We start from the raw sequence: 16722 nt of genomic DNA on the forward strand, positions 1-16722 counted from the left end.
GGGAATCAGTGAAGATTTTACTCCTGAGATTAATGAGACCAAATTCCATGTGAACTTTCCAGGGTGATTTTAAATCAATCTGTTAGAGTGCATGCTCAAACCACAGTGCAACAGAGAAAGTTCCTCATTGTCTTGATGTTTCAAGGATTTGAAGCTAGTTGGTTTTTTTGGTTAGCTTACTGGTCACTTTCAAAATTGGGAAGAAACTTTGGGATTCTGCCTTTCAGTAGTCTGTAAGTCACCTGCAAGCCTGAGGTTCAGGACCCTGCTGTGTCTGAGTTATGGCAAGAATCTGAGCTTTTCCTTCCATTGCCCAAGCACATGTTTTACACCCAAGGCACCTTGCCAAGCTCCATATTTTTGTTCTTTGCATTTCCAGCTCTGAAATTGCACTTGGATTTTTGCAAGTACGGTACTTTGAACTTCTAAAAAACAAATATAGTTCATAAAATGACAGGTGCAAATGAGTTGCCTAAAATAAATCATCCCGAGTTTAATTTATATTCTATTATTCATATGCTTATTTATTAGTATTTACATCTTTTAAAAGGGTACCTACCCAAGCACCAGAGCTGCTTTTTTAGATAACACAAAAGCAACACTTTGCTACGAGTTCTTCAGTTTGGTCTTTATTAATGTATAAGTCTCTTTAATATTATTATTGAGATATTTCTTCTCGGTTTTGCCTGCTGGAGAGGATGAGATAAACAAGCAGGCCTGATTTTTCCAGCTGGTAAATATGTAAAGCGGCACAACGCCCTCAAAGCGAAAGGTTTTAGGAGGCAACGGCAACAAACAAACGGCGCTCTGGGAGCACACTGGAAACAACGTGACGGTTTCAGAGGCAAAATCGGGACAAGCGGGGTCATTCCCGGAGCCGCGGTGCTGCCCAGTGGGAGGCAGGAGCGGCGGGCGGGCGAAGGGGCCACGGCCCCAGCGCCGCCGGCCCGAGGAGCAGCATCCCTGCATCCCAGCGGCCGCGGCGAGAGCTCCCCCTCCTGTTCTGCTCCTTTTCAGCACGGTGGGAAACGTATCATGGAGCCTCGGACACCGAAACGTGTTTAAGCACCAGTCTGCGTGCGTTTATGCACGTATAAACCCACATGTACACTCCCACACACGGGGGAAAGCTGAAGGTACAAAGGGAGGCTGTTCTCTCTCTTTTTTTTTTTTTTCTTCCCCAAGTAACAGCCCCAGACGTTTAAGGCCAAAGTAAAGGTGCGGCTCATAACTGGGTTCTTTCAATATTGCTGATAATTTACCTTATTATTCCCTGCTTGCCAGGGTGTTGTCAGCTCTCCATCAGGTCGCTTAGTGATGTCAGTCAGAATGGAAAACATATGTCTATGCATTCTTTCACCTGTATCCGAGGGGAAGCCATAATAAACAGCAATTTAAATTCAGGTATTTGGTTTGCTGGAGTGTTTAATTAAACAAAGAAATTCATTATGTGTGTTCACAGAAAAGTTCCGTTATGCTGATTTTTTTTCGTTTGACTTGAAGTGGAGATGTTCCTCTGACTTTTTGAATAGCATGCTCAGGTAATAGATTATTTGTGCCATTAGAAGCAAATAAATGCACTGAATAATTAAAAAATTGGCTCCCAATATTTGGGAGGTTTTTTTAAGTGCACCCAGCCATTTTTGTACACATGGAAAACATATATGTGAACTTCTCCCTTGCTTCAGTTCCACCCAATCCCCACTTCCACTTCAGTGATGTTTTTTCACCCATACCTTTGAGAAGGGGCACATTCCACTCATTCCTGAGCTTGGACGAATGCCCACAGCATTACTCACACACAGTAGTCTCTGTAGATTCCTTTCTGCTCTGTATACTAATCTCAATCCAGAGTTTTCTTAGATGATTGGAGGCTGTTCTGCAAAACGTCAAGAGGTAGCCTCTCTAAAGCAGACACAGTATAGCAGTTGTAATGGGAGTTGTGGTGGCTTTCCAAATACCAAGGTCTGGAAATGTTTGGAGGTATTTTAATATTGATTAATATTTCATTTTTCTGTGCTCCTTTAGGGTATCAGTGTCAAATCTGTACAGCTTAATGGCAAGGTAGAGCCTTAATACTGTTAATGTTTTTTAAAGTTCTGGCAAACAGAGAGAAACTATTTAACTCATGAAATCATTAATAACAATTGCTCTTCTGGCCTGAATCTTCACATAACTTGATAAACAGAAAGAAATGTTAACTTGTTGCTCTGATTTTTTGTTAAATATTTTCAAGTCTTCTGTTACAATGCATTTTTGTTTCTTGTTTAGTTTCTCATGTTCCCCACACCAAAAGTAAGCAAGAAGAAGTCTTTAGCATCAGAAAACACCCACACTATTAAAAATCAATCAATATTAAACCTTTTAAAAGGTAGCAATGCATTAAAAACCAAATTAGTAAAAATATGCCCTGGACACCAGTATTGACTTTGGGGAAAAATCTTTATCATCTGTCTACTGCTACAGTCTATCACTACAGTTATTCAGTGACTCTTCTGTGATGCTTTCATACTAAATATAATGCCAAAGATCAGGTAGAAGGAAATTAAGGACACACGGATGAGCAATAAACTTAGATGCCTTATAACTTTGCTGTGACAAACTATGGGTTTACATCCTCTAGACTCCATTATGATCAGAATGAAATCAATCTTTTCAAAAGAGATTTCGTGAATCTTTTGAAGGTCTATTTGGTCCAAAACAGTGGTCTGCTTGCTCTGTCACACAGGTTGATAAGAGCATTTACCAAGCCCTACTTTCTTAAGGGCTTCTTCTTTCGTTGTGGCTGATACCCAGAATTCTGACCTGAGATACCCTCCTACTCTCTGTGTGCTGTGCCCCTGTTTCTCACATACATTGAAATCAGGGAACTGTCAAAGTTAGAAGCAAAACCAGCGAGAGGTGGAGACGTGTTCCCTCTGCAGCAGTCCTACAGCTGTAAAGCTCCCTCTGAGGTGAACTGAGAATATTTACAGCCAAGGTACATTCATTTCTTCACCTATACTTTTTTTAGAATTTCTGTTTCCACTCCTTCCCATTCTTTTACTTCTCCATGCAAAAAAAGGCAAGAGAGAGTCTTGTTGTTTTACTTTATTAAATGTGTAAGTCTACCAGATGCTACAATGACAGAAGGCAAGGGGGAGAAGTTGTGTAGGATTGGGATACAGCAGAAAGTTCTCCCTTATTTTTAACTTCACTTTTTTTTTTTTCTAATAGATTAATTGTGCTGATTCCTGAAAATATTGTTACAGTAATCTACATCAAGTTCTTCCTAAAAGTCATCCCTCGTTTCTTTGTCTTTCTGTGAAGAATAAAAGAATTTTTTGCAATAACAATAGCGGTTTATACATTTTCTCCTTATCCTGTATTTCCCCTATGAGCTTTGTTGCATGATATAGTATGTCAGTTTAAGTAACATCTGTCAATGTTGGAAAACAATTGCAGGTTCTTTTCATTCATAAAGTCATTCTGGAGTTTCTTCGTCCTTAATTTTCTTGTCATGCATTCAAAAACATTACATCATTTTGTCTAAATTACCCCCTGCATTGCATATACAAGATACAGTGTGTTATTCGTTTGTTTCCTGGACCCAAAGAAACATGTCAAGGTATTTACACTGGCGTATACTAAATGATTTAGACTTGGGTAAGGTTGTGCTTTGACATGTCATTATTTGACAATTTCTCTTTTAGTGCAATACTTGCTTTTCTGCCAGTAATTCCCTGGAATCCTACATGATGTGATTCAATCTCTTGATCTTCTCAGTTATATTTACATTCACTTTACACATCCTAATACATAGTGGCAATGCCTTCACATTTCTGTGGTGAAAAGTCTGTCAAAAAATCCAAACATATCTTGGGAATGCAGAAATACATTCAGGACTGGGGCACATATTCAGCAAATCCTAGAACAGCAGAGATTGGAAGGGACCTCTGGACATTTTCCTGCTCAAAGCAGAGCAGGTTGGTTCTATGTCCACTCATGTTTTAAATATCTCCAAGCATGGAGACTCCATAGCATCTCTGGGCTACCTGTTCCAGAATTTGAACATCTTCATAGTAAAAACCCCCTTTATCTCATGTTTATGTGGAATTCACTGTATTTCAAGTTGTGCCTATGTATCCCTTGTCCTTTCACTGCAAAAAGTCTGGCTTCACCCTCTCTACTTGCCTCCCCCCAGTCAGGTATTTTTACACATTGATTGTACATCTCCCTGGCCCTTCCCTTCTCCTAGCTGAACAGTGCCAAATTTCTCAGCCTCCCCTCAGACGTCAGATGCTCCAGTCCCTTTATCATCTCCAAGGCCCTTGTCTGTCCTTGTTCCAGAGTGTCCATGTCTCTTTCACACTGGAGAGCCTGGACCTTGACTCAGTACTCCAGATGTGCCTCACCAGGGTTGAGCAGAGAGGAAGGATCACTTCCCTCAACCTGCCAGCAGTTCTCTTCCTAATACAGCCCAGCCTTCTTTGCTTTAAGGCTGCACTACTGGCTCATATTTAGCTTGTTAAATGCCAGGGTCCCCAGGGCCTTCTCTGCAAAGCTGCTCTCCAGCTGCTTCCCCACCTGTATTACTACAAATATTGCCCTGATCTGGGTGCAGGATTTCACATTTCTTTGCTGAAATTCATAAGATTCTTTTCAGCCTATTCTTCTGCATCTTATTAAATTTGCTTTGATTTATGATCTTCTAAGTAATCAGTAATACTATTATCTGGAAATATTTCGTTTTCCTGAACTGTGTGGCTTTTCTTAATTAAATCATGCATGTAACATTAATTATAATAATCTATGTCTCTTACCGCCATAACCAAAAATAGATTTTGCTTAAAGACAGTCCTGAGAATCCTTCTCTACACAGATAGGATTTTTTGCCTTAAAACATGATCAGCGTATGTATCTGCCTCCATCCAAGATTCTTGAACTCAAGTGTGGTTATCAATTTCTTTTCACAGTGCTACTAGTTAGAGCAGAATTGACATGTCTTCACCACTTCCTTTCAGGTCACCAGAAGGTGCAGATGGGAGAGGATCACATGTGATTTCCATCCCACCCACACGGCCCAGCAAAGGCTTGCCACGAGACTTCAGCTTTGGGTAAGTTCTGGGAGTATAGGGTAAGGAACTCCAATTCTATTAGCATGCATTGAAATCCTGCCCACATAAACGTGACAAACCCTGCCACACTGAGGTTTATTCTGAGCATCACTAGAGGTCCCCAGGTGCCTCACCATTCCTGCAAACTCAGGCAGCAATGGCTTGCAGAGCCAAGGCTCTGTATTATTGCTTCCTCCCATCCCCCAGGACAAAGTGAGAAACTGCTTTCTGCACACTATACGTGTGTCACAGCTCGTCTCTTGAGCCCTGGTGCAAGGAGCTGTAGACTGAGGTTTATTGGCTTTGCCTGAACTGCCAACACCAAAACAAGGTCCAAGGCGAACTTCAAAATGTTTTCACCCATAAGATTAGTTGGGGTCTTCTTGTCTGTTGTCAACTAATATTACAACTGCCAGTTAGTATTACAACTATTTTGCAGATGAGAAATAATCAGAAGAGAGATAAAGTGACAAAACACATGTACTTGAAGAGACTCGTGGTCTCAACTAGAACTCAGCTCTTATGCCTTGTAGGACAGTCCTGTCACCATTAGAACATGTAATCTAACCTTCTTGGAAAAAAATGAAATGTGAGCCTCCCTTTGAACCGGTTTGACTTTGAGCTCCCTCATGAAACACTGACGACCTTTGAAAGAACACGGGGATGGCACCATAGACAGATTTTCCCTCAGCTGGCTGCAAATAAAGTGATTTGAAATAACTGCCAAAGCTGTAATTTATCAGGCTTTTTCACAGATTCCACAAAAGCAAGGAAATTCGAAATTGAAAGGCTTTCTCCAGGCAGAACATGTCAGGCATTTGTGCATGAATTGCAGGAGGAGACACGATATGTTTCTTTTAGAGCTGTTGTTGCCATCGTGGTAAGCGAACAAGCATCTGTGCTTCGGAAATCAGTGGATGGAAGGTGTTCCGTGAAAAGCAGCATGTGGGAAAGCAGCTTAAAATGGTGAGAGTGTACAAAAGTAGCAGGAGTTCTGAATGCCATTCCGGAGAAGAACTGGAACAAGGCTGACACATAGAAAGGTGGTGAGAAAGCAAAAAGAAATGCAAAGAGGAGTACACTGAAGAAAAAAACCCGCCCACTTCTGGCTAGAGAACAGGTCTGAGCAAATTCCAAGAGAGGAACAGAGAAAGAGGAAAAATTAAAGGCCGAAAGGGAAGTGTATCTATTAGATGATTGTGCAGGTGAACATGTAAGTTAAAGTTTTGGTATGTTTTATTGTGGAAACAGATACAAAACTGAAAATCAGATGTCCCAGCAGGACTTCTGATGTAGCAAAGATGTATATATTTATAGTACACAAAACCTGTAAGATGATTCTCCTCTGTAGCAATCGCCACTGATACTGAAAAAATGGCAAGATTCACATTTAGTAGTATTTATTTCACAAGTAGTGCTTACCTTAAATCACCATATGTAAGGGTTGCACTGCCAGTCCTAAGGTTCTTAATTTCACTCCAGGGCTGACAATTTCCTATGTCACTACACTGTGAAGCTGTATCCAGAATAACAATTTAATACTTGAGTGCCCAGAGCCAGGCAGACGTTTTGCATAAAAGTGTTCTCTGGTGCTTGTGGAGTGCCTGCAGCTCCCCCCAAGAGGTGGTGGGTGATAAGCACCTCTGAAAAACAGGTCACTGTCACTCAAGAGCTCAGAAAGGAACTGAGGCACCGAAGTTTAAGGCTAAGCTTACAAGTAAGTGACATCACTGTGGAAGAGTGGGTCTCTGAAGGACTGCCATGCTTTCGGTCATTTGAATTTTGGCATGTAATAGGCATGCATTTGTAAATCAGATGCCTTTATAGCTTGTAACATCCTCCAGAAATGAGGATAAAAAAAAAGAGGGAATTAGAGAGGAAAGAAGGAAGATGAGGGGAATTAATAAAACAGAAATGGATGGAGATGTATTCAAGGTTCTTTTAGACTAGCTTGAGCATGCCTCATTGGTTCTGAATGCAAACTATCAGTTTGGAGGCTTAAAATAAACATAATGAAGTGAAGATTCTTCCACGTAATGCACACTAAAACTATGGAACACATGTCCATGGGATGTTTGGGGGAGAAAAAGTCTAAACAGCTTCAAAGAAGAGCTTAGAAGAGACAGACTTGGAAGATCTGGGAAATAGCTCCATTTTCATTTATAAAACATGATAGACTTGATAGGGCATCTGGCTCAAGAAGCCTCTAAAATGCAGTCAGGTGGGAGCTGGACTGATGTACCACAGGACATATTTCTTTGTACTTGCTTGATTTTTCATTCTATTCCCTTAAGCATTTCCTACAGACTCTTATGGGAGATGGTATACTACTGCAAATGCTCCTTTAATCTGACTCAATACTCCTATATGCTATCAAATTTTCTTCCTCTTGTCCTCCTGCAGCAGCGACTATGATTTCTATAATGTCCAAATATTAACTATTTTAGAGCATGTCCTGAAGAGGAGGGCAGGCATTTTACATACAGGAATTAAAGGGAGAACACATGCAAGTGAGTCGAGTGCCAGGTAAATATAAATGCATCAGGTCTGGTACCCTGAGATTCATCACTCTTTGCCTCCAATGGATTGACATCAGGATAGATTCAAAAGCAGAGGGAATAGTTCTGGCAAACACCTATATTTAACAGAAGGCTTTACCTAGACTGGGGGAAAGTGTGTTGATAGTACAGTATAACACAGACTAATACCTTCTAATTTCCCCAAAGCTATGTAATTATACTTGAAATAGATTATTTTAGTCAGAATTACAGAATTACAAGGACAGATTCAAACGGTTTTGTTTAACTTGGGGTTTCTAACTCAAATTGAAAAACCATTTTCTTTATCATCCAGGTTCACTTTCATATATCGAGGCTTGGTTCCCAGACTGGCATTACTGTCCACCTGGTAGCAAGGCAGTGAGTGGGCACAGAGGGAGAAAAGTCCCCTAGAAAACTGTTCTCTCAAGTGTTCTGGGCTTTGAAGTTGATCAGTAAACAGCAAGCCAGTGTTGAATCTCTGGTGCAGAGCGCTCGTGCTGGGCAGAACTGCTCAGGGAGTGGGTAGTGGCTTTCTTGGGAACTGGATCTTTCAGGCATGCTTCAAAGGGGACTCTTAGAAAGGTACAGAAACCCAGGTGATCGTAACAAAGACACTGGTGATTTCTGCAAAATTTACTTCAGAGGAAATGTGCAGCCAACCTTGGTGGAGAATACATACCTTCCACCCTTATAAAAAGAGAATGATAAAAAAGTGAACAAACCCAGCCCTACTAGCAGGAAGAACATTTAGTATTACATCCGTGTTTTGATTATGTATGTGAATAGTAAGCAGCAAAATATAAATAACACTTCATAAATTACGTATATTTAGTCCCTGAGAAGTAAGCACTTTAACGGAGAAATCTTTCCATTTATTTATTTAAATCCATGTAAAATGTGCATGTTGTGTATGTTTGCCAGTTTCCTGGCCATACTAGGTCTTTAATCCCTGGGTTCTATCATTACTTAGTAACTATGACATGATTTAGGTAGAGTTTTGCAACCAATTTTTCACATAACATACAAAATCCCAATTTTTTTTCTGCAGGACCCTCCCAAATAACATCTTCCGTGATTTTAAGGGATATGAGATGAAAAAAAATCCATAGAAAATCTACAGATTTGTGAGATATGGAGTTTAGTAATGGGCACATAGGTAAGCCTTTGTTCAGCATGGCTGTCATTTCGCTCTTGCCCAAAACATGAACTCCTTAGGCAAGAGACCATTTCCTTTGTTCTGGTTTTGATATGTGTCTGGCTGGAGTTTTCCATTGCTACTAGTGTTCAATTAAATACAAATAATAAATAGTTAATGGGTTGCCAAGCTGCAGAGGTGGGGCTAATCAGCTGAGGCTTCATAGGGTAGTTAATGATGGATTAGGAATGGGCGAACTGATAAAGCTGAATATTTAAAGGCTAATATTGTACAGGATGATGGATGCTTTGTCAGCTTCGATTGCGTATGACCAGAACTAACAATGTGCTTATCTTCCTCCTCCTTCTTCTGTAGATTACTTGGCTCCAAATCGCTGCTGTTTTGAGAGTCTCTGTCCAAATTCCCCTGAGTGGGATTCCGCCTGTCAGAGGAAATGGCCTAAGAGGCTGTCTTACAATTGAAATTGGGTTGGGAGGTGAAAAAACAGTGACTCTACGAAGGAGGGATGCGATCAGCTGCAGACTTGTCTGCCCCTGCTCATACTCAGCTTGCTGAAATGGAGCGACTTCAATTGATTTTGCTATTTTTGCAGTGCTGACTGACGAGCCAGTGAAGAGGGAACTGTGTTCTGTGAGAAAGCAGCATGGGAGGGGCATGTCCCACTGCCTGTGCTGCACTGCTGGGAGCTACCCTGAGCTTTGGCTTCTCATCTGCACTGTGCACCGACGAGCTACTGTATCACTGTGTTTTGTGTGCAAAGGGTAACATACACCTACTCTGTCAAAGGATTCCTATATATCACATCTATATTTATTTATTTGTTTAAAACAAAAATAGTTATGCATTTGTTATTTATTAACCAGCATGTTCTCATACTGGCATACTTAGGCTTAAAAATTAATACCTTTCAGTGTCAAATTCTGTGCAAGGGACATGACTCCTACTGAAACCAACTGATGTTAAACACTGATGGTGTTTTTTCAGCATCTAACTATGGGATCAATAAGGCCTTCATCCTTGTCGGTAGTCTGTCAGCTGGTAGGAAGACAGGCAGCCTTGTAGACAAGGCACAGACAAGGAGGTCAAGAGAAGTGGATTCTTTTCTCAGTTTGCCTTCGGGCTTTTGCAAAGCCTTGGACAAATCACACAACCTCTCTGCTAAACCTCCTGACTTCCAAAATGGAAATGAACATAACTGTCTGCTTCGCAAGGATGCTATGGAGTAAATCAATTCTCAGAGAGGGGGGAAGGGAGGGGAAGGAGGTGTGTGGGAACAACAACTACCTGGATGTTTTGGAAGGAACAGACATATTTCTGTTAGTATGCATTTTTGTAAACAGCCTTAGAGTGCACCTAAGTATTAACACATTAAAAAATTAAGCAACAGCTAGAGGATTTGGTTATATAGGTAGGGTATAGTTAATATAATATATTAACATTGCTAGTCTCATTTTCCTATGGACATCACTCATTTTGGATAAGGCCAGGGTAACTACAAAAAACTGAAAGGTCAAACGTTCCCAATCAAATGAGAACGCTTTGCAATTGTTTTGGTTTAGATGGTAGTCAGAAAAATATTTCCACCTTTCATTTGCTAGAAAAGCTATCCAGAGCTGGCATTAATAGTGGCTTTGATGTATTCTCTGGTACATTGGTCCAGAGCATGCTGATGTAAACAGAAGTGTCTCTTGACCTGTTATCTTTGTTCTTCAACTTTGATATTGGCCTCCTTCAATGGCTTCTTTCTCCTTCCAGGGAGGCTTAAAAAAGTCAATTGATAGAGGAAAGAAACAGTTTCAGGTTTTTTCTCTGTGTAAGACCCTAAAGAAATAGACACATCTATTGTACAGTCACTGAAGCTCTTGAAATAGTGTGGGTTTTTCTCTTGAATCCTGCAGGGAAATGAGCAAAGAAGGAAAGAAAGAAAAAAGCATGCAGTTTTGTCCACAACTACGGTAAGTACATCATACTTTTGATAGTTTTGCTCCTGATGTTTTTTTTGAGAGAAAAACTGAGAAACTCGGCTTCAGAAACAGGCAGTGCAAACAGTAATGCCTATGGGTAAGTTGGTCCATCATTGCCCATTATACGACCTTGGTTTTTGATGCCTATATCTGTCAAATATTAGCTAATTTATAATGACTTTTTTTCTGTGATTGGTGTGTCAGCCTGAAGCTAACTCTTAAAATAGTTCAGTCAGTTTGCAAAATGACGTTGGCAAAAAAATACATTTTTCTTCCGTTAAAAAATATCGTTGGGTTGCATGACTGAGAAAGTCTCCATGCACTATACCTGAAATTTGGCAAAGGATTTGCCAAGGATTTGATGGGTACCACCCATAAACATGTACGATAAGAAGAGCCCACTATTAGGATGCAAGCTGTGCAGACAAGAGGATGAGTGGAAGTTAATGAGCAAAAAATGATGAGGCTGTGACAAGAATGAAAGAGCAGTAGCGTGTAAGGATGGTGTGCAGGACTGAGGCAAAGACATGAGGATGTTAGGAGAAAGAAACCATGAGCATGGTCCAGGAGTTAAAAATGAACTACTGAAGTAAGATTCTTAGATTCTTAAGAGAAGGGATGAAGGGATTGGACTGGGAGACAGAAAGACCTTGGGTATTAACAGCACAGTCTTTTCAAAGAGTCTCTGTGGTCAAAAACTAATAAAAAAAAGCTATAAAACTCACTGACAAAGTGTTTCCTTTATTTCTCCAGTGATTGCTGCATTTAAAGAACATCAACCTACTGCTGATGAATCCTGAGGAAGCTCTAGTGGCAGTGTGTGGTGTTGTGGATATCAAGGGTCTTTCCCTAGTCCTAAAACATTTGGACTTAGAGGAGTTCCACATAAAGTTTGCAGAGGTGTTCAGTTTTTTAGACTAACACAAAGAACAGAAATTTGGAAAAGTGAAAGTTTTCCAAATCCATCTCCATGTTAGGAGATGGTAGGTTTGCTGCCCATAGAACCCTAATTCTCCTCAGTTTATATGCATTATTTTAAGCAGACTTTAATTGCATAATCATGTTAGTTTTTCACAGAACGGTTACCACATTAAGTGCAAGAATGGATATGGCTCAGAAAATGAATCAAGGAACTTGTCACCATTACAGGATGAGGTGCCTTGGTAGCAACTCTTAAGTGCATCCCTCCGGCAATTTTCATTAACTTACTCTTTCTGCACAGAAACATGCCACTGCATTCTGTCATTTCTAAACTGTGTTTATGAGCTGAAATTCCCTATTTAGCAACAGTTTGTTCTGCGACACCAGCTAACTAAACTGCCTCAATGGCAGCTCCTTCAAAGTAAAGCTTTATTCTCTCAGTGAACAGGCAGCACAGAAAGCAAAGATTTGACACCAGAACCTTAACTCATATGTCACCTTCCCAGTTCTCACAAGTTCTCTCTATTCTAGTTTTGCCTCTCTCCAGTCTGGGACAGGCAATTTACAAAATGCCACAGGCATGTCCAGTTGTTGTTGACTCCCCAGTCAAAGTCTCTTCCTTAGCACAGTACCTTTCAAAGTCTTGGAATTGTCTCAGGCATGAGCACAATAAACACCTTGTCATTGCCATTGAAAAACAGGTAAGGGTGTTCCTCCTCAGTAGCTTCCCCCTTGTAACTCCAAGAGTTATTTGCACTTTTCCCGGACATCTTTATTTGTGATGCAATTGTTTTCTATTTGCATCTTCTTTTACAGTATCCTTCAATGTAACTCTCTTTAATCATATGGAACAGTGCAAACAAAATAAAGTGACATGTATCTTGTATTGGTAAAGATAAGAAATGTAACACCCTCATTTTTCATGTGAATGTAGTCAATGGGACAATTTTCTCATCAGAACTCTGCCTGATTTGTTGTGACAAAGCCTTGAAGTTATAGGAGGAATGTAAGTGACTGTAAAGACAGAACAGATCGTATTCTTGCTGAAGTATTTGTGGGATTGAGGAAGTTGTTTAAATCCAGTTTCTGAAGATGGCCAGTGAGTCTTCCTCCTCTGGGGTACCGAAAATCCAGACTCTGAATTCACAAAAGGTTTGGGTGCAGGTAGCCGCAAAGAGGCATCGTGATGGCTGTGCTCAGAATAAATGAAACACTACATGACACACCATGTAGTGCAGACCATACTGTAGAATTGTGGGATTCAGAAGTCTTCAGAATTAGCTGTCAATTTTGATGTTAATTTTTTAGTTGTAAGTACCTCTTCAGCTCTCAAGGAGGCTGTTCATAAACCCCTCATCTGTGTCACAGTAGAGCACCATGGAATGAACCTATAAGGAAAGGCAGAACATGCAGTAACGTGCCACATCCCAAACAACTCTGAGAAGAGATAAAAAAAGAACACCCGTACACTGCAGTTATGGAATCACAGAATCATGAAGGCCAAAAGAGACCTTTAAGATCATCCAGTCCAACCATCAACCAAGTACTACCACTGTAACCTCTAAACCACTAAACCCCATCACTCAGCAGCAGATCCAGACGCCTCTCAAACACCTCCAGGGACGGTGACTCCAACCTATTCCAATGCCTGACCCTAACAGCGAAGAAATTTTATAGAAAACATGACTGTGTGGCCAAAGACTACAGGCTGAACACTTCAGGTGTGAACCTGAACTCTCTTCTCCGCCAATCTCTCTACCACAACCCTGGGCGCAGACTGAGCACATCCAGTTCTGTGAGACGTGTCCAGCCAGCCAGGAGCCAGGCGCGGGCAGAGCTCCCTCTCCAGAAGCTCCGGGAGGCAACAAGCACAGAATAGGGAAGAGAAGCGCTGCCCCTTTCCACGCCACGCGGGCTGAGGATGCAGGAAAACCAGAGACGCCCCCTCTGAGCTCCCAGATATATGACCCCGCCCGCCGCCCGCGCTTTACGGCCCAGCGCGTTTTGCGACGCCCAAGATGGCCGCCCCCAGGGCAAAATGAACCCGCTCCGGCCGCCGCCGGGGGGAACGCGGGCCAGGGCCAGGGCCAGGGCCAGGGCCAGGGCCAGGGCCAGGGCCGGCCGGGGCACAGCCGGGGCACAGCCGGGGCGCTTCTCCGCGAGGGACACTCGTCCGTGCCCGCTTGGCGTGCGGGGCCCTGCCGGGGCTCGTAGCTGGAGAGCGGAGACTCCCCGGGGAGGCGGCATGTGGGGCGCCCTGCTGCGGAGCGGGGTCCGCGGCACCGGCGGGCTACGGTCCATGTCGTCGGGCGGCCCGCCCTGGAGCCAGGTGGTGTCAGAGGCCGAGAAGATCGTGGGCTACCCGACGTCCTTCATGAGCCTGCGGTGCCTGCTGAGCGACGAGCTCAGCAACATCGTCATGCAGGTCCGCAAGCTGGTGGGCACCAAGCACCCGCTGCTCGACACCGCCCGGTAAGTGCCGGGGGAGGCCGGGGGGCTCGGCGGGGCCGGGGCCGCCCGCAGCCCTGGGAGGCTTGTCAGAGCTCTGGGGAAGTTTTGGGCTCCGCTCGCTGTCGGGAGTCGGCGGTCGGTATCGCCGCACGGCGCCCGGAGCCGGGGCCGTGACTGGGGTGTCCCTGGGGACGCGCTGTCCTGGGGCCGTGGGGTTTCGCCTCCGCTCCGGGATCCTCCTTCCCCTACCGCAACAGGTTTTCCCTGCGATTATACGCTGTCATTCGGAAGTTGCTTCGTTGTGACGCCACGTGCAATGCTTCCCCATGCGGTGCAAAAAACCCCAAACAGTTGTGTGTGGTTTGTTTTTTTTTTTAATATTAAGAACTATATGGCAAGGAAAACAGTGGAAAAAAGCGGGGGAACTACACAGCTTAAAAACTCAAAATGGCACTGCTCTGAACTGTGTATTTCGTTACCAAGAGCTTTAGGAAGCATTCTGTGTTTTGGAATATGCAGCTGGGAGCTGCGAGTTTTTTATGTTGTTGAGAATTTTAGGGTTGTTAAGCTCTTTATCCACTCTTTCAGTTTTTAAGGCAAACTAATGGAAGACTTGCATTCCTGCCAATAAGCAGAAATGGGGGTTGTTGAGTAGCGTTTTCTTTGACTGTAAAACAAGAACTGAATGGCAGTGGGGTTTTTTATATATACAGTAAACCTCCAGAAGCTTACCAAAATGAAGAGAAAAAAAGAAGTGCAATTTTCCAAGGGGTTTTTGGTTGTGGATTTGAGTGTTTTGATTTTTTTTGTGTGTGCTTTTTGTTTGATAGAACTGTGTTCGCTATAACTGCAAGTATAGTAACATTAACAGAATCCAAGTTCAGTATGCATAGTATTTTTAAACAGGTGTAAGAGGAAAATTAGCATTTGTTTAAAACAGATGTTCTGCTTTTCTTTTAAAGAACAGAAATTGTAGCTGTGTAGTGGTCCTTAGCAACTCCACAATTATGGTGTAATAATATAACAACAAGATTTGTTTTCCAAGCTCTTTGTCTCTAAATCTGGTTATATTGAGTGAACAGAATGAGTATAGGGGACTAACATAGCTTTTTTAAAGAAACATGATTTTCAGCAAGGGTGATTTATATATTTAAGTAGACTTTTCTGGAAGAAACAAATCAACTTGTCAATAAAAAATGGCAAATACCTGACTTTAGAAAATGCTGGTAGAGGGGATTTGTTGAATTAAACTTATAAATGGAGGTTGTGATATTATGATAAAGAGAAGGGACAAGAGAAAAATATTTTTCTGTCTTTGTGAGGTCAGTTGATGGAATTAAGGGAATAGGAGGACCAAAGCACAATATATTTGGGCTCTTAAGTTTCCACCACAGTCATAGAAGTATCATAGAGATCTGCAGTGCTAAAGTGAAACTTCAATGTTAGCTTTAGAGTGTCTGTTCAATGTGTGGTAGTTGCTGGTTTATTTGTGAATTAAATTTAAATGCAGCATTTTGGGGACTGGTGGGAAGTTTTGTGGTGGAGCTGTGATGTAAGAGTTTGTTGGTAGGAGTTTTTTTTGTTATTTTAAGTGGGCTACTTCAGGCTTAATTCTATAAGCCTGCGGCTTGTGGGACACCAATAGGAATATAGTCATGCCCAGGGTCAGCAGGATTAAATCCATTAGTTTTTAAAATTCATATATGTTACAGAGTACACTACTGACTAACCTGATGTGTCATGCTGGAAACAAAAAGTATTTACTCACATAAAACTGAAACCCTGTACCCTTCCTTTGAAGGTACTTAGTTATTTGCTTTGCTGGTATTTCCAAAGGCTTTGATGCAGATGCGTTTCCAATGGCCTTGACCTTCGTATTATAAGAAGAGTTAATGTCCTGCTGAGAAGTTGTAGTACACTGATAGCAATGCACAAATTGTTTCCTCATTCGCCTTGTTTTATGGTGTGATTTTGCAATAAGGTAAAATTTGACCTTGTTCTTTCTTAATAATCTTGATAATTTATTTCTGAAATTTAAGCATTGTATGTTTGAATGAAAACATGAGTGATTTTAGTTTTGGGTCTGAGATCTGTCCTCTAACTTACTACAGCAATTGATTTTTCAGTACTAGGATTTTTTCAATACTTTTAAATCTCTGGCTCATTACTTTTACTTAAAAAGTAACATAGGTTTCCTGTTGTGTGTTCAGACAAATGTTTTAAAGCATTGGTGATTTTTTTTTTAAATACTTAAGTGATTGATACGTTCTGCAAATCTAATCTTTGAGAGTGTGGGTACATACTGCATACGTCTGATAAGTACTCCAGCACTGAAGGAGGTTTTTGTATTTATGAAATATCTGAAAAATATGTGCTGTAAAATTGATTAATTGCGTGTGCTGTTCTCAAGTTTCTACTAATTTGTTTTTGAGGTTATAAGTGGTGACAATCAAATTGTGATTGTGTGCTGTCATGTCTAAATAATATTAATTTTCCTTAATCTTCTTTGACTGCTGGCATTTTGTCGTCAGTGGTTTTGTGTCTACCCTCCCTTCCTGCCTAAAGGCTTTACCGGCCTTTGAAGTCTTCCTGAG

The 16722-nt window shown here is 41.7% G+C and overlaps 1 protein-coding gene across 1 annotated transcript in view; it reads left to right on the forward strand.

Annotated features, from left to right (window-relative positions):
* Positions 1-13678: 13678 nt before the first annotated feature.
* Positions 13679-16722, forward strand: part of PDSS2 (decaprenyl diphosphate synthase subunit 2) — a 118223-nt gene continuing 115179 nt past the window's right edge. Inside the window, exons 1-2 of the mRNA XM_032683721.1 lie at positions 13679-13763; positions 13810-14149. Coding sequence (XP_032539612.1) covers positions 13923-14149 — 227 coding nt within the window. The 5' untranslated portion in view covers positions 13679-13763; positions 13810-13922. The remainder of the gene's footprint in view (positions 13764-13809; positions 14150-16722) is intronic.

This window comes from Chiroxiphia lanceolata, chromosome 3, assembly GCF_009829145.1.
Source record: "Chiroxiphia lanceolata isolate bChiLan1 chromosome 3, bChiLan1.pri, whole genome shotgun sequence".
NCBI lineage: Eukaryota > Metazoa > Chordata > Aves > Passeriformes > Pipridae > Chiroxiphia > Chiroxiphia lanceolata.